This window comes from Falco peregrinus, chromosome 5 (assembly GCF_023634155.1).
Source record: "Falco peregrinus isolate bFalPer1 chromosome 5, bFalPer1.pri, whole genome shotgun sequence".
Lineage (NCBI taxonomy): Eukaryota > Metazoa > Chordata > Aves > Falconiformes > Falconidae > Falco > Falco peregrinus.
Window position 1 is genome coordinate 77,110,325 of NC_073725.1, and position 18,031 is coordinate 77,128,355.

Here is an 18,031-nt window from a genome sequence, read left to right on the forward strand (position 1 = left end):
GTGCAAATATGAATTATCATATTGTGCTTTAATCAATTCTGTTCACAGCAATGCTTATCTTAAACTTTCATGCAGCAATGAACATGCACCATGTTGTCAGCCCCACACACTGAGCATGTTTTTGAGGACTGATACAAGCAAAGATGGGAAAAGATTGATTATTTCTATACGAACCATGTTGTTTCATGAGTAGAAAATGCTCAGAGAAGTGAGTTCTTATTTTTTCCTGTTGGTTGTCCATCCCTCCTCCTGTTCCCATCTCCCACTGTGAGCTTATTTGTGCTCAGGACTGTAGTGTTTTATGGCAGGTCTGAAGTTTTCGTGGCTGGTGTAGCTTGACAGTGCAGATGATTCCCAGTTCTCATGATGCAGGAGGAAATGCAGCATGCTATTAATTTGTAATAAATTGCTATTAGAGTAGAGCATGTTTGTGAAAGCTCTGGCTTGTATTTCTCTTCAATAATTCATTGCTCTGGTATTGTGTTATATTAATTGAATGGAAAGCAGATCCAGAAAAAGCTTTTAGGATCTCTATTTATTAAATTTGAAAGAGATTGATATGTATTTATTACAGTGGTTGAGGAAGGCAGAGCTCTCTAACACTGCACAGCATTAAAGAGCTATAAAAGAATCCCCGGACAGGGTACAGAGAGGGTTTTTTTTAAATCTCACCAGCTGAGTGGCTGCTCACGTTGAAGTGATCTTGAGGATTTGCTGCTGTTGCTGCTATTGAGACAGTCAGTATCGATCATCCCTTTGTAAAGCAAGAAGGGGTTATACTTGCTGCTGGATGTCCCTTTTAATAAGGGTTTTTTAACTAGCTGGGCCTGGTTTTAGCCAGAGGGAGATCTGTTGTGTTTCTTGGTACTCTGTAGTTCTTTGGTCGGCCACTGTACCTTGCGGTGCCTGTCTGAATGTGGGTAAGGGTTTATCTCTAAAGATGCTCCACTTTCCCTCTCCCCCCCTCTCTTGGAGGCTCTCCGCAGGAGAATAGCTGGGATTTTACTCAAGCTGTTATGGTCTAGCTTGGCAAACTGAAGGTGCGGTTACAAAACTAGCAAAACTTGCATAGTCAGCTCCTTTTCTTACGACTGCTTTTGCGTTCAGTTAGCCTTTACGTCCAGGGAGGATACTAAACTCCTCGGTCCTAGTCCTGTGCCAGCTGTCAGGTATATTCCCGCTGGCTGAGGAACATGCTGACCTAGGGCGCCTTGAACTTGCCTCTGCCTTCAGTGTGGAGCAAAGCACTGTTCAACCACTCAGCGCTGAAAGCCACGATGCCACCTCTCTGCTGCCATGAAACGATTCTGATCTCTTTGCCACTGTAATCTTTGTCTGGCCAGGTAATGTTGACCATGGAGGGGGGAAGAGCTAAGTGACTTGTACGCTACAAAAGCTGAGTTTGAGACTTCAGTGAGAGTCTTCAGCCAGTTATGGCTGCCTTACCTTCTGCCCTTCCCTAAAAGAAGGCTTGATAGGAAGATGTCCTCGTACACATATTTGTGCCTGCTGCATATATATGTGATTGCCATTAGAGTGCTCTGGGTGGGGGAGTATGGAGGGCCCCCTGGGGTCTCCCCTCTGCGGGAGGAGGGGAGCCTGTGGCTCTTGGGCGTTGGGCTCAGTTCTCGTGCCCAGCTCCAAGGCGTTCATCAGGAGCAGGCTGGCATGGGAGGCAGGCTCAGAGCTGCTGCTGGGACAGACTCAGCTCCTCACAACCTTCCTGCTCGTGAGGTGGTGTGGCTGCTGGGTGGGACAGCCTTGTCCTGCCCCTGCTCCACGAAGCATGCGGTTTGCCTGCTTTTAAAGTCTGTGTGAATGGTGCCTGGACAACTGGCCAGTCCTGCAACACATAACTGGCAAAGCAGAGGGGGAAACTGAAACAGATGCTGGCGGCAAGTCAGGGCTGGTAAATAACTCGGAAAGTGGAATATTTATAGCTTTGTATTGTAAAACTTGTCAAGCTGATAATGTGGAGGTAGTAACGATAGCGATGTGAAAGAGGAGACTCTTACAGAGCGTGCTTGAAGAAGCCAGGTAATGTGTGTAATGCCTGGGGAATCCACATCCAGAGGAAAACCTTATTGCACTTGGCTACCAGCAGTGAGATTCAACGGGACATCTTTCTAGTCTGCAGGGAAAAAGAAATGGGGAGCAGCCAGTGTGACTGCTGCGTTCATCATGTTTAGCAGCTACAGTTCATGGGGGATCTTCTCCAAAAAAAACAGGTACGAGGGACTGTACGCGAGCCACTCGGGAAAGGCTTAGGAGTGAGGTTTCTGTCTGTTTGTACGGCAAGGAGCTGACCATGGGACAGGGGTGGTGAGGTGGTGCCTGTAACTGGAAGCCAAGGTGCGTGGAGCAAAGAGCAGCTCCAGTTTGCCGCATGTTGGATGCGGGAACTGCTGGAGGGGGTGTTAGTTGGCAAACAGCAAGTATGGGTAGTGTCAGCCACAGCTGGATGCAAACAAACAAGGCTTGTGCTCGCCAGCAGATTCCTTCCTTTGTCAGATATTTAAAAACCTTTTAAGCTTCAGACACCTGTTTTTTCTACAGAGGCCTCTCAGCCTCCAATAGGACATATTTAACCTCTCCTCTTTGTAGCAGCCCAACACAAAAGCAGTAATGAATGAGTTGTGTAATTCACACACATGCTCTGAGCTGAAACATCTGTAACATCTGTCTTCCAAAGAAAAGCCCTCTGGGAATGGGCTCTGCAGGTACCCCCCTGCATGCAGCGAGATTGCTGGTGGTGTCAGTTCAAATAACTGCTGTGTCAGGCAGGGGAAGGTACCTTGTTGGAGCTGACAGCCTCGTCCGTCCCTTCTGCTTCGGCTTCTGATCCCTGAACAAAGGGGCCCCTGTGCATCGAGGGCAGACAGTGCATCCACTGAGGAATAGATGTGTTTGTGAGCTCAGGGGAGGGCCCAAGGGTGGAAATAGTCAAACCTTTTTTTCAAATGTTTCAACTAAAAGCTCTTTGGATTTGGGAAGATGGAAAATTCAGCTCCAGAGCCAACGCCCAAACCTGGAAGCTATAACAGAGTTCCTGCTTGTGGGGACAGCAGGGCGCTGGCAGGAGCAAGGGGGGGCAAGACTGGGGGGGACCCCTGGCAGTGCCAGGTTCAGGAGCCGGCTGATGTGCCGAACCGACAAGCTGCAGCTCAGTGGATGTACCCCGGTGGGGTTGAATAAGAGGCATTTAGCAGGAGGAGTGTGTTCGGCTTACCGAAGGCATTTGATAGGTTTCCAAAGGGAAAAGCGCGGAGCGAGGCAGGGCTGGGGCGGGCACAGGGCAGGGTGTTGAATAGCAAATAACAGGCTGGCCAGCAGTCAGGGCTCGGGCTGGGCTGGCTGGCTTGCTTTGGCAGCGCGCAGGCAGGCTGCTGCAAAGAGCCTGTGTGAAAGCGCCGTGCCGTTGCTAATTGGAACTGGCAGCAGCATGAACGCGTAATCGGTGGGAGTCTTTGTGGGGCTGCATCGCTCTGTTCCTGCGAGCAGCCCTGGGAGGGTTTCAATGGGTGTAGCCTCGGAGCAGGGACTCCAGTTTCTGCAGCTGGTATTTCATATCCCGAAATGGTTGGTGTGTTCCTGGTAGCTGAATGCCAGTTTGGGAACTTCCCGCAAGAAAAGCGCATATCTAGCCCTCCCCCTGGATGAAGGCTTTCAGCATTACATCTTAAAAGCTTACAGCCGAGAGAGGGAACTGCACATCAGATCTCAAACCCAGGTCTGAGTAACTGCCCCTGCGTTGCTCACCTGTGTGCAGGTCGTGCTCGGCAGCCTTGCTGCAAGGGGAGCAGCAGCGTTCCCCGCTCCCACCGCCGCACTCCTTGCTTGCCGAGCCAGTCTGGTCTTGGAGATGCCTCTGGATCTGATCGTGCTTAGATGACATCTCTGAGATCATGGCTCCAGGTGCCCGTGAACCACTTAGTGCTTGTGTAAGTCCGCTAGATAGCGTGTGGTGGCTCTGAATTAATTTCTGGAGAGCCAGGCTGGCTGCTATCCTGGTGATACGGATCCGCTCTGGCTCCACAGAGCGTTTGAAGGTGCAGAATGTGTTGGGTATCTGGCTCCGTCTGGTAATGTAAACCACTGTTGGGCTTGTGTGTAGGTTTTTTTTTCCCTCTGTAGGATCTGCATTGCAGATGGCTTTTGCTACGCGAAATGAAAGCTTTCCTTGCACAGGGATAATTCCAGAAGCCAAAGCTTGCATTCCCTTACGCACTCCCAATCCAGTAATAATTTCTGAGGCTGTGTTTTTGTGCATCTTCAGTGGTCTCTCTTCCAGACTGATGCTGGAAATACGGTAGTACTTGCAACAGGCTACTGCTGACATCTAAGCACGCTTTCTCAGTGGGGATACCCAGGCCCAATTTAATATTCAAAGCATTTGCTTTTTAAAAGGAAAGTCTTCACTGAAACTTAGCTGATGGAAGGAGAGCTTGTGTGCATGTTTGACTAAACTCTGTGAGTTTCTGGCACTGGTATGAGCACTTTCTATCTTCTCATCAGATCTGCTGATCTCTTTATTCATGCAGCATTGCTGCAGTGAAGACTTTCCTGCTGATCTTGCCTGTTCCTAACCCTGGCTAAACCATCACCGATTAGGGAGACAGCTCTTTCGATGGCTGAAGGTAGGACAGATGCCTCTTTGTGTACAGCTGTTGTTCAGGGAACAGGGGCTGCCATGAATGGGAAATCAAAATTGATTCATGAGCAAGAATAAAATGGAAATTGCTCTGAATGTGTCTTCTGCATTTTTTTTGCATTGCATCTTGCTCTGCTCTGGCATGCGCATATGTGTGTGTGTGTGTATGTTCTATATATATGTACTGCTTGTTAGGATAAAGAGTTTAATGAAGATGAGTGTTAATTCTGCCCCTGGAAGGAGTGAAGACTTAAATGTGGTTTTAAAATTTGTACGTATGCTTGGCGGGGGGGATGCCCCCACTGTTCTTTGTAGTGCTGTTCTTTGTAGATCAGTCTCCTGCTCGTCCCTGTAGTGCAGAGGGATGCTTGTAGCACCATTACTGTGCTTGTTAAGCTTGAAGTCCACATGCTTGTCATCTGTGACCCCTTCAGCTAGGGACAGGAGCAGCCAAGCCTTTCTTGGAAGTGCTGAACTTGGGATTTTTTTCTTGATATGGTGCTACTTAGACTTGTCTTGGAAACCACTGGCTGTGAGGGCTGTCTGTTCAGTCTATGTAACGCTCCATGCTCACAGGGGACAGGGAATTAGGAGTGTACGTGCTAGTTTGTGATGGAGGCGGGCTGCTTTGGTGGTATCCTGTGGTCAGAATGGCCTGGGCACTCTCTCCATTCCTCTCCTGCAGAGGCAGCTCTAACAGGAGGGGGGCCGGGGGTACCTGGAGGCACAGAGGCATGCTCCTATGAAAGACTGGTGCTTGGGGCATGAGGGGAATGAGGGTGGGACAGAGGTCCTCTGCATGATGGCACAAACAGATGAAGAGCTGAGCTGAGCTGAGTCCAGCCCAACTATCATCCCTAGAGACTGTTCCTGGGTGAGGGGAGGGCACAGGCGAAAGCCTCAGGGCAGGTGGTGCTGGGGTGTTTGCTCTCTTCCTCCAGCCTGCATCACACTGTGTCTCTGGAGAAGAAAACTTGGTCATCTGCTCCTGAGGAGCCCCAAAATGCTGCACAGCGTGTTCAGCTGCTAGCCCAGCCTCTGTGGTCAAATCCTTTGTTATCAACCCTCTTGAAACAAGGAGACAGCTGTGCCACTTGGACACCTACCTCTGCAGATGCAGCCTTGTTCTCCACACCTGTTTGTAACAGCCCCCTGTACCCTGGCTGTGGCTCCCGTGCCCCGCTGTGGGGCAGCGGGGAGATGGGAGGTCAGTGCTTGACATTCCCAATACACACGCTTGTCCTCTGTTTTGGAATCCTTTCATGCTGGAAGGGGTAACTCCAAACTGGCTCAACTGGGAGGAGGGATATTTAGTTCTTCAAAGCAAAACTGGGAACAAAATTGCCGCCTGCAAAACCATTTATCTCCAGCTGTGCAGCTGCCAGGACTCAGCAAGGTTAATTCTGGCTACAAACTTTCCCTGCGTTAGCGTAAGCAGGGAGATTTGGATGAGTGGGGGTAACTGGTTGTTCCCCTTCACAGTGGGAGCAGTGGTGGGGCAGCGGGGGGCGAGAAGATGCTCTTCAGCTGTGGAACCTGTCCCGCTGTGGAGCTCTAGAGCAGTGGGGAGCAGAACCACACAGCTTACATCACCCTCGAGCTCTTTTAAGTCATTATTTATTCCTGCGACAACATGCTAGGGAAAGGACTTGGAGGCTGATGGGGCCGGGGGGGGATGACACTTCTGGCTCACCGTGGCTTTTTTGGTTTGCAGTTCTCTCTCCCTTTTTTTTTGTCATCTTTTTAAATTTACGGAAACAATTGGGTTTATTCATTTTTGTAACTTGGCAGCTGGGTGAAGGGTTACGTCAGGGACGAGGCCGGCCGGCTCAGTGTGCGCCATGCCTGAGCAGGGAGCACGTCTTCCCAAAAACAGCCTGGCAGATGACATACTGCATTGACCTACTTTCGGGAGAAGCACAGAAGTGTTGGAGAAACTGTGTCCGTAGGCTTCCTCGCAGCTCTGGGATGAGAATGGTGGGGGATTACTCAAACGTGCTGCTGTAAAACTGCTGCTAAGGCTTGGCAGCCCTCGGGATCCTGAGGAACAGGAGATTGGCACGAGCATCTCTCCCATTTTGAGAATTCCTTCTTTATGAATATTTTGCAGCCTATGCCAGAGAAATCTTGCTCTGTCTGGTCACTGCTGTGGAGTGTAACAGGCTGCAGGTCCAAAACACACGTGCAGTCTGACGGAAATCCAGTTCACAGCACTGCAGAGCTGCCCCTCACACCATGGCAGCTGTGGTTAAATGCCCAAAGCATCGCCATTTGTACACAGCTGCTCGCGAGGGGACAGCACTGCTGTGTAGCCAGATCTCTTGCAAATTACGGAGCGGAGGGAATTCTGTGTGGCCTGATGATTTAAAATAAACTGGTGGTGGCTGCTCAGACTATAACCCAAGCCTGATAGAGGCAAGCTGGGGTGAGTTTAAATTGCAAGTGAAAAGCCTAAGTCTGACGCTCAAAAGAAAACTAATTTCTCTGGCAAAGGGGAAGAAAAAGCTCTGCAGGAACTACCTGTTTTCTTGGGGAAATGGTTGGTATAAAAATAGAGAGCAGTGTTTTATTAGAGCCTTGGAGTGATTCTTAGCACACTCGATCTTCTACAGGGATGATGACTAAAAAGAAAACAAAGGCAACTTCTGTTAGAAAACAGATACTTCTCATCACCCATCTGCTGTCTCAGTATTTCTCCATCGTAAGTCTTATTTTCTGCGTCGGGAGTGTGCTGTTTCCTTCCACATCTGCTGCTGCTTCTGGGAGGCTGGGCTGGCCTGCGGTTTGGGGAGTGCGTGGGGGAGGCTGGGCTCGGCAGGTGGCTCCAGGTGGGGCGGCGGCAGTTTCGGTCCAGCCTGTTTTGATTGCTCAGGTTCAGATGTTAGCTCTGGAGTGAGGGGTTATTAACGCTGGGCTCAACCCAGGAAGCTGGAGAATGCCGCCTTCATCCTCACCAGCGATGTCTGGCCAGAGCTCAGGAAGGCATCCCTCCCTGGGCTTGGGTAAAGGCAAGTAAGTAGCCCATCATGCTGCCGCCACACCAGCAGGCAAGCTGGAGCTGTCAAAACACTTCTCGTTAGGAATCCAGTCAATCTGGTGTTGTTAATGAAGGGCTAATTGCTCACCTATGACTTTTGCTTCTCCGTGAGCTGTGCCCGGCTCTGTCACAGCCCGGAGGCTTGTGACTGTGTGGTGAGTGTATCGTTGTGACACCTTGACAGATTGATGTGGCAAAAGCTTGTTTCTTCTGAGCGTTTCCTGGTCTCACTCTCAGACACGAGAGGCTGTGTGTGATGTGGCTTTGCTGGGAAATTGGTCCTAATTGCAAAGCTGCTGGGTTGGGCTGTGCTGGGCGGGCAGCAGGAGGGCTGGCTCCACTGGGCATCCCTGCACTGAGGGAAACCTTTCCCTGGTGTTCCAACTAACCACGGCTCACTCCTTCATCCCCATCCCGTTCTGCCCGTACCGAGCAGCATCTCGTCCTGGGTTGGTGTGTGTGTCCCTCAGATGTCTTTCTCCTTGATCATCTTTTCCAAGTGCATAGAGCCTGACTGTAAATCTGCTTACTCGCTAGGCAGCTCATTTCTCCTTCAGATAGGAAAGACTCCTGCTAACGAGGTGACCAAATTCACTGATGTGAGATTCACAGGACGCAGCAAAGGGCTACTGTCCCCTCTTGCAGCTGTGGAGCATCTAGAAGAGCTTCTGCTTCAGTGTAATCAAATGCTTGACAAGAAACCAGCTGCTGGATGTCCCAAAGGTGGTGTCTAAATGCAGTGTGCTCTGGAAAGCTAAGTTAGGATGTTATGTTGTTTCAAGATGTCCTGCCTCAGTGGCTTCACAGAATGGGGAATAAAGCTGTTGGCTGCAAAATCCAGCTTTGTTTCCTGAAATAAAGAGTTATTGAAAGTGGAAGCTAGAGTGAAGGAGATGGAGGACATCCTTCAGGAGGTCTCCTCGCCAGGGCAGCTTGTGCTATTTTGGAGGCTCAGTCTCTTGGTGTTTTCTGCTGGTAACATCACTAAGTGGCTCTGAACCACTTGCTGGTGGCCACAAGCCTGCTCCTCATTTTCCACACCTGCAGTAGTGATCCTTTGTTCCAGGCTGACACAAGTCTGGAAGAATTTGAGCTGGTCGTGATGACTAGCACACACACAGCTCAGATTGCTGAGAATTAAAACCAAGGACCCATATGTTAAACTTAGTACCAAAACCCACGTGTGTTAGCTGTGGCTCCCTGTCTCCGGTCTGTCACTGCAGCGGAGGCAGCAGTGCTCACCTGGGCTCTGAGACAAAGTGAAGGCAGCTAGGTTTATGCTTCCAAAGTGCTTGGATACCGTGAGGTTAATTCTTTTTATTATGTCTTTAGATGATATGCCTAAACAAAGCTTGAGGGCCTGCACTGTATGAAGAGGATCAAAAGGAATATGCGATAAGTACCAGTTGATGAGCAATGATATGCAGAAAGCAAAGGGCTGCTAAAGTGCGTTAGCCGACAGGGGCTGGGGTGAGGGTTGTGTAAACAGCCTTAATTCTGACACTGCTTTCTTGGGAGCCCGAGCTTGCCACTCGGTTATTCAGTCATGTAATTTTTAGTTGTAAAATTACGGTCTTCAGTAAGTGTTCCTGGCCCGTTGTCTCGTTTCTGGAGGAGTCAGCAGGTTGAGCTACAGGAAAAGCCAACAGCAGAAAGCTGCTCTTCCCAGTGCTGATCAGCGCTGCCACTTTGTATGTGAGCATCCGAATATAAATGTACTTCTGGAGCACTTACGGAAAGCAAAAGGGTGGATGGGTGGGTGGCTGCTAGCTTTATCCTACAGGAGCTAACACCACATGGGTGTCTGAGCTTCAGTGAAAGCACAGGACCCTGAGCTGCCTCTGGAAAGCAGATAGTGGCTTCCCCTGTTGTCTCTTCGCTCTGGATGCAAGAACCTCCTAAATGCCTGTAACTCTCTACTGCCTGACTGTGTGTCCTTTTTGCCATCTTGTTTTCAAGCAGCGTGCCCAGTAAGGGAGTTGTCCTCTCTTAAGCCAGCCATAACTTTGTCTTGCCTTTTTGGGTCTGTTTTGTTTTGTGCCATTTGTGCAGGTGCCTAGTCTTATTCCTACGTTGTACAATTCGGGTCTGTTAGCTGCACATAATCCATACTGTTTGAATCACTTTGAGTTTGTGGCTCTGTGGCTTGAAGCAGTATGTACAGTGTGTGTTGGCAGATGACTTAAATACTTCTGAAAGGCTCTGTTTTTCTAGGTCATTCCTATATGAAGCCGATAAAACTGGCTCTGTTTCTGACCTGTGTGTCACTACTGTACCCACAGCTCTTCACTCAAGGTGCCTTTTCACTGAAATCCTGTCTTCTGAAAGCAGTTTTTAGAATCTATTTCGGGAGCCTTATGTACCCTGGGACTTCTGGTCCTGTGGCTCTGTTGTGTGTCTTGAAAATCCCAGGTTACTATTGCACATCCCAGCCCTTTTGAAGTACAGCGATTCTCCCGTCTGCACGATGAGAAGGCAAAGGCTGCTGTGAGAGCTCAGCACACATTCACACATTCACCCCCATGAAGAGCTCAGGACCTGTCCTGCTTGTTCTCTAGCTGCATGTGTGCCATACATCCAGGAGAAATACTCCATCAGTGGGAGAGCACGCGGATATGTTCGGACAGAGGCTGTCCTTGTCAGAAGCTTTATGCAGCAGTGCTTGGACAAAGATTTATTTGTTGTTATTATTATTATTATTATTATTTTAAATACTGGGAGGAACGAGGGCATCTTAAGAACAGAGGGGAAACAGCAGCACAAGCCAGCAAGAAATGGGGCAGCACTGGGGAACACAGAAAATCATAGAATTGTAGAATGGATTGGAATGGACCTTCAAGATCACCCAGTTCCAGCCCCCCTGCCACGGGCAGGGACACCTCCCACCAGCCCAGGTTGCTCCCAGCCCCGTCCAGCCTGGCCTTGGGCACTGCCAGGGATGGGGCACCCACAGCTGCTCTGGGCAGCCTGGGCCAGCGCCTCACTACTCTCACAGTGAAGAATTTCTTCGTAATAGCTCATCTAAATCTGCCCTCTTTCAGCTTAAAGCCATTTCCCCTTGTTCTATCCCTACAGGCCCTTGTAAAAAGTCCCTCCCCAGCTTTCCTGTCAGCTCCTTTATGCCAGGCTGCTGTAAGGTCTCCCCAGAGCCTTCTCTCCTCCAGGCTGAACCACCCCATCTCTCTCAGCCTCTCTGCACAGGAGAGGTGCTCCAGCCTCCGAGCATCCTTGTGGCCTCCTCTGGACCCGCTCCAACAGGTTCACCTCCTTCCTGTGTTGGGAGCCCCAGAGCTGGAGGCAGCGCTGCAGGGGGGTCTCAGCAGAGCAGAGGGGCAGGATCCCCTCCCTCACCACGCTGGCCATGCTGCTGGGGATGCAGCCCAGGAGACGGGTGGCTTTCTGGGCTGTGAGCACACGTTGCCAGCTCACGTTGAGCTTCTCATCAACCAACAGCCCCAAGCCCTTCTCCTCAGAGCTGCTCCCAATCCATCCTCTGCCCAGCTTGTGTTAGTGCTGGGGATTGCCCTGACCCACGCAGGACCTTGCAATTGGCCTTGTTGAACTTCATGAGTCTGCACAGTCCCGCCTCCCGCGCCTGCCAGCGTCCCTCTGGACAGCATCGCTTCCCTCCAGCGGGTCTGCTGCACCGCTCAGCGTCATCAGCAAACTCAGTCCCAGTGTCCATGTCACCAACAGAGATACCAAACAGCGCCGTCCCAGCACCGACCCCTGAGGAACAGTGCTTGGCACTGGCCTCCACTTGGACATCGAGCCCTTGACCGTGACTCTTTGAGTGTGACCACCCAGCCAATTCCTTATCCGCCGAGCGGCCCGTCCGTCAGATCAGCGTCTGCAGGTTAGAGACAAGGATGTGGTGCGGGACAGCGTCAGATGCTGATGCCAATAACATCCTAGCCCTGCAGTGTACACACACCTCTTAACCCATCTTGTTTATTCCTAATTCCAGCTACTTCCTTCCCAGCCCCCCTGGTGTTACTCAGGGTGTGTAACATCATGTGTAGGAGGAAAGGGAGTGCTGTGGCTGGCTGGTGGCAAGAGCTGGACTTGGGGCAAAATTTGTATGACAGCAACTCTCCCAAGTGAGTGCTGCAGTTGATGCAATGAGCTTGGAAGGAGGTGGTCTCAGTGGGGCTGGAACGAGCACATGCTGAGCAGCGGGAAGCGTCAAGGCAGAGATAGGGAAAGGTGTCAAAAAGATACTGCAGATGCCTCATGGTAGACTTAATTTACGTATTACGTTACTTTTTTTCCCCTAAATTCACCATATCTGCACTGGATGATATAGTATATATGCCTGGTCTTACTGGTTACAATCAATTCTGTAAATTCTGCATCAGCCACATTACCCTGGTAAAACAGTGCTGCCGCACTAGTTAAATTAAAGCTTTATTCAGCTGCCTGGTACCCTGCCCACATATTCCAGACAAATAAATTAGCACAATTAATTTGGGAAAAAGACCTAGTATATAGCTTGTAGCCTCTTTGCAGGGAGATTGTTGGGCAGTAAGGTTCTCCAGAGGGTCTCTTGGAGCCTGATTTTTAGCTTTGAGATTTTGGGGCATGTGTGGATGTAATGGGACTAGCAAGTGGGAGTGATGGGTAGAGCTGAAACTGCGGGAGAAGCTGGGCAAAGAGGAAAGGCAGCTCCTAATGACATCTGTATCTCTGGGCTAGAGCTGTGGTTTTGAGCAGTTTCGGAAAGAGGTGATTCCAGGTGCGCTGAGCACATCGTCTCTCAAAAGAAGAGGAAGGAGAGAGGTCAAATGAAACAAAGGATGGGTGTAAGAGGTGGAAGCATGCTTCGTGGGGCGAGGGGCATGGAGAAGGTGATGTGAAGGAGAGTAGGTGGCAGCTGGGATTTGGCTTTGAGGTCCAAGAGGGAATCTGAGTGTTTGTGCTCACCGCATGCTGCTGGAGCAGGGCTGGTGGCCCATGGCCATCCTGCACCCATGATGGTGTGGTGAGGGAGAATGGCTGGCGGAACCCTCCAGCTCTCACCACACACCTCTTTCTGCACCTGGAGGATGATGCTCATCACATGGGGGGTGCCAGTTGAGCAGCAAAGGTCTCTTGGGTTTTTTGGCTCTTTTGGACAGGAATTTAGAAGCTTCACGCAGCCTATTGTGCTGGAAGGCTTGCAGGCAGGCTCTCCATGGCAACTCTCCCTATACACAAAGCACCATATGGCTTTTTTGGAGGGGGAGGGAATGAATCGAGCAGAAAAGTCAACCTTTGTCTGCGGTGGTGTTTTTCTTTGCTCTCTGACGTGGAGCGTGGGGAGGTGGAAACGTGAAGTGCTGTCTCCTGGGCATGGCTTCTGCTGGCTGTGCCACCACCAAGGGTGCAGGTGACCTCTCAAATGGTCTTTGCTTTTTGCAGTAGAGCTTGCTGTAAAAATAAACCCTGCCTGTGCAGACCCACTCTTTGGGCTGGGTGCTCTGCAGGCAGATGGAGCAACCGGTCGCCTGTTTGCCCCTGCACTAAGAAGCCCCTGAAGGGACGGGAAGGCTCCAGGAGCACTCGGTTTGGGCAAGAGCCGTACAGGAGGCAGCTGGTGTCAGGACCCGTTTGTCCGTTGTCTGCCCATGCTTTATGTATCTGCTTCCAAAGGGAGCTGGAAGCCTTCACTTGACTGTAAATCCTCTCTTTTCAAGTCTCTTTTGGAAGGAATGAGCAGAATAAATATCTTTATCTGTGTCTGTAGAAAAGCAGGAAGCTTTTGTGTGTTTACTTGGAGGGGGAGGAAGAGAAATTATACGGGATTAAGCAGCCCATGCCTGGCTCCACCGCCTTTGGGACACCCTGTGGTTCCCAGGGCTGCCGCAGGGTGCCACCAGGAGCACTGGGGTTGGCCTTGCAGGGTGGCCACCGGTAACTCTGGCTGGGTTGCCCAGCTGTGTCCATCACAGCTGTGAGATCATGCAGCTGGAAGCAGTAGCAGCTGCCCAGCACCCAGCCATTTGACTGGAGCCCTGCTGCTGCTGGCTCGGGGATTCAGATATGCCGCAGATGAAGCATTCATGCTGTGCCAGGACATGCTCGGAAGCTGTGGGGGAGCAGAGCTGTCACCGGGGCTCATGCTGGATGGGACATGCCACAGGGCAGAGCCCTGGCCGGGCATGGGACCAGGGCGCTGTGCCTGCAGTCTGCGTCACGGTGAGCTGATCTGGCTCTTTGGATGCTCCTGTGCACATCACAGCCACCTCTCTGGAGGTGGCCGTTGCCTGCCTGCTGCAGTCTGTACTCGGCAAGGGACGTGGCTGGCTGTCCCCTCTGCTGGATGATGTGACATGGGTTGCCTTTCAGGAGCACTGTTTGTTTTTTCCAGAAGTGGGCAGAGGCTCCTCTTGGTGACACCTACTCTCAGGTGCTCCCATGGCTTTAGGTCCCTGTCCCCATCCCCTCGGTCCTCCCTGCTGTCAGCAAGGAGGCTCTCAAATCCCAGAACAGCAACAGGGATAACTAATGGGAAAACTCCTCCCGCTTGCAGGCTCAGACCCACGGGTAGAGCTGTGCGGGTGGGGACAGGGTAACGTTTGAGGAGAGGGAGCATGCAGTCCTAAGATACTTCAGGGCTAAACCCCTTCATTAGAGTAGGGGGTGGCCTGAGGCTGCCTTGCCTTGAGCAGCGTGCTCAGGCAGCAGTGTTTTCATGTGCCTCTCTCGCTGCCTTGCCCGGGGTTCTGCGCAGGAGCCCCGGCAGCTGGAAGCGCAGCTCATAGCGGCACCGCCGCCGGGTGCGGGGAGAGCAGTGGGGATATTGAATTCATAAATTGTGAACAAGAGCACTTGTCATCTGCTGAAGCCGTGACCCTGCCGTGTGCTTACTGTAGAGCACAGCATCGTGTGCTGGTTTCTGGAAAAGCAATTTGGCTTATTCCTGGGTTTGATTTACAGTCTAACCCCTGGGAGCCCCAGACACGGGGTGGGGAGGGCTTGTTTCTTGGTGCTATGTGCTCAGCTTCTGCTCCCGTGGGCTGCCGGTACCCATCAGGTTGGTGGCTTCTGTATCTCCCAGGCCCTGATTCTCTTTGCATTTAACTTGCATTCAGCTGACAGAGGCACTGGGGAGGGTGTTCATGTGGGAGGGGTGTTGCTCTAAGCCTGACTCCTTACTCTGTCCTGTGCCCTAATCCCTTGACTTTGTGCTAGATGGACCCAAAGCAGGAGCCCCATCTGTGACTGTATAGGGAATATACCCTTCGAGGGAGGCTGGGTACAGTCCCGTCGGAGTGGCTGTGCCGCTTGGCTGCAGCAAAACGTCATGCGACTTATGTGCCCCTTCAGCTTGGATGCGAGCCTGGGAGCTGTTGGAATTGGCTGTGCCGCCAGCCTGCTGGGAAGCCACCAGCCTCTGAAGGACACAGAAAGCACACCCTGCTCTGTAGCTCTGCTCCCATCATCTGCCTTCAGCAGCTGTAAAGGAGAGCCTGTCCCTCCCCAAAGCTGGGCGGCTGCCGAGCTCTCCTAGGAGCGCTGACATCGTGACTCCTCTGCCCGGCCAAGTTTATCGACATCAGACAAACCTAGTGCCACAACGTTTGCAGCTCCAAGGCATGTGGGTTTGAGCCTGCTATTTATTTTGGGACTGCAGCATCTGATCTTGATTTGGTGTTTCCAGCCTGTGATCTAGGTCGTGTGCTGGATCAGGCATTAGCTGTTGCTTGAGGGAGCACAGGGAATTTACGCTCCCTTCCTCGGTTGAAGGGCTCAAAGAAATGCTGCTCCGCTCTGCTGCAGATGGGTGTTTGGGGGTGAGAGGAGTAATTTTTTTTTTCTTTTAAGAAATCTTGTGGAAAACCTCCTATTTTCCTGTCCGCCTGTGAGGATGGCTCCTGATGTGGCTGGCCAAGGGAGGAGCAGTAGATGATAAAAGCTTCGGTGCAGCCTGCTTTCTCTGCGGTTCCCATGGTAGTTGGCTGTCACACATAGATCTAATGTATTCCCTGCCCACAGCAGGATTAAAGCCTTCTGGGAAAAGAATAAGAGGATGTAGGAAACGGAGATAGGGAAGAATCCAGGAAAAGGAATGAAGACCATGGCAGGGTAGGGATGAATCCAGGTGCTAGCCCTGTCGGAGCAGCAAGTGGCCTCGTAGGACCTCTGCCAAGGAGCAGCCGTCCCAGTTGCCTTCCACCCGAGGTGGTGGTGGGATGCCTGGAAGCAGAGATCCTTTCTGAAAGCTGGAGGCACCGGTGCTTGCAAAAGGAAGTTCCTGTCCTGCTGCTGTCATGTCTCCCAACGCTGTCCTTCGCTTGAGGGTACAGGTTTCCTTTTGGTGATTCTTTTTTTTTTTCTTTCCTTTGCAGATCCTGACAGCCAGTTGTATGATATGGGATATACCCCTGAGGAGGAAGCCCCGGCCTGTCCTGATGAGTTTGATGACTTTGTCACGTTTGAGGCAAGTATGAGCGCTGTAACCTCCCGCAAACATCAGCTGGATATAGTGTGAGACTTGAGCACAGAGGGTTTGGCTGGGGGAGAAGAGCATTCGCTGTGAGAGGGCTCAGGGGTGCTTAACATGTGGTGAAGACAAATCCTTTAATCTGCAGGTGACTGGCCCAGAGAATTTGCAGCAAGCATTTGGTGCTGTTCAAGTTAAAAATGGTGTTCAAACAAAAATCCAAAGCTAGTGCTGTCTTAGCTTGCAGAATTGCCAGAGCGTGGTGCCCTGGTGAAAGAGGGAGATGCTTTTTGCGATGAAACACTAGCAATGCAGGAAGGGTGCCTGCTGCTGTTGTGCTTGCCTTATTGCTGGAATTTCTGAGGTTGGAGAACCTGAGCCTGATTTTGAGATGTACCAGCCAGGAGCCTACCTGGGAGGCACAGCAGAGTGGTCAGACGTTGGCACTCGGTGCCTTTTGGCCAGTAGAAGGCAGAGCAGAAGACAAAAACGTAGATTTTTCTCTCTATTCCTGGGCTTGATCAAGGATGCTTATCTGGCATGTTTTTTTCCTTTTGTTGAAGTTGCAGCCTCCATCCCTCCGTTCTCTTTTGTATTCCGTAGCCCAGGAGCGTATCGCAGTGATATCCTGTGTCTGCTCTCCCCAGCTAGAAAGGAGGCTGCTGCTACAGTGACCTGTTTTCTGTGTTGATGGGCATTTGGGCTTGCTTTGGTAGGCTTCCTCTGTTCCTGCTCCATACCTTCCAGCCTGGAGCAGAAGGTGCTGTAGGTGCCTCCAGAGCAAAGGGCCAGCTGGCTCCCTAGTCCCATGTGGGGACCGAATAGCTTCTTTCTGCTTCTCCTCTTCAGGTTTTTGACCCTTGTGTCTTGGTAGCCTGAATGTTTTTATCACATAAATTGTCACTTGCAAAGGGACTCCCAGCCTCCTTTATGTTTGCATGCAAATATATCTGCCTTTGCTTTATATAATCTGTAATATGTTATTTTGGCCTTGTGACATTGATAAAAGTCTCAAGCTATTCGTTTGAGTTCCTAATGATAAACTGGGTGTTGGGCAACTTGTTGTCCCCACATTAGTGAGAAGCACAGGTCCATCACTTATGATTACTAGAAGCTCTTGCTTTGACGACTTAATGCTTGACAGTGGACCAGGTCATCGTCCCATTTCCCAGCTAAGCACAGGTTTTCTCTTGAGCCAGTTCTGGATCAAGTCAACGGACTTGCATTGTCACCCTGAGCAAGTCCCTTATTCCCTTGGGGCTGCTGGGATGAACACAGCCTGAAGAGCTGGGTTCCTCCCCTAGAAGGCTTTCAGGGGCCTGTTGAATATTGGATTATTTTTCCTTTTTGAAAGGTAGTTACAAAAGCCAGTAATAGCTGGGTAGAAGGTGGGAAGGGAGGTGAGTTTTCTTATTCCTTCTCTATCTGGTACAAGGTCACAAATGTGCTTTTTAAGTGCTGGACTGAATGGTTGAGAGGCTGTGACAGTCTGCGTCCCACTGCTCGTGCAGGCAAGGGCTTTTGCTTTTTGCTCCTCAGACCTGCACCAAGGGACAGTCTTCTGTGAGATTCAGAGCAGGGATGTTTTCTAAGGGCTTATTTAACATAGATGAGCTCTGTCAGCGCTGCAAGCTATTCTGGGCAGGAATACCAACAAGCCGGGTGTGTTCCCCGCTGGGATGAAATACTTCTGCTGCTGGGCCATCATTTCCTTGAAACGACAAGGTGACCCAAAGGAAAAAGGTGACGAGTCCTGAAGTCTCCTTTTCAGAAAGCCGTAAATGGTTTCTTATACTGAATTCAGAGTAATCATCCAAAGATCAGAGCTCTCTTCGTGTCTATGTTTAATATGCCAGGAAAGAATTACCCTTGTTGTCTTGGATACATGATTCGAAATAAAATTTCCAGCCTGCAAGGA

At 50.8% G+C, this 18,031-nt stretch overlaps 1 protein-coding gene across 3 annotated transcripts in view; it reads left to right on the forward strand.

The window, feature by feature from the left end:
• RAB11FIP3 (RAB11 family interacting protein 3) overlaps positions 1 to 18,031 on the forward strand; it is a 77,807-nt gene that overhangs the window by 21,760 nt on the left and 38,016 nt on the right. For all 3 annotated transcript variants that reach the window (XM_055806507.1, XM_055806508.1, XM_055806510.1), the window contains exon 3: positions 16,019 to 16,110. In XM_055806507.1, coding sequence (XP_055662482.1) covers positions 16,019 to 16,110 — 92 coding nt within the window. The remainder of the gene's footprint in view (positions 1 to 16,018; positions 16,111 to 18,031) is intronic.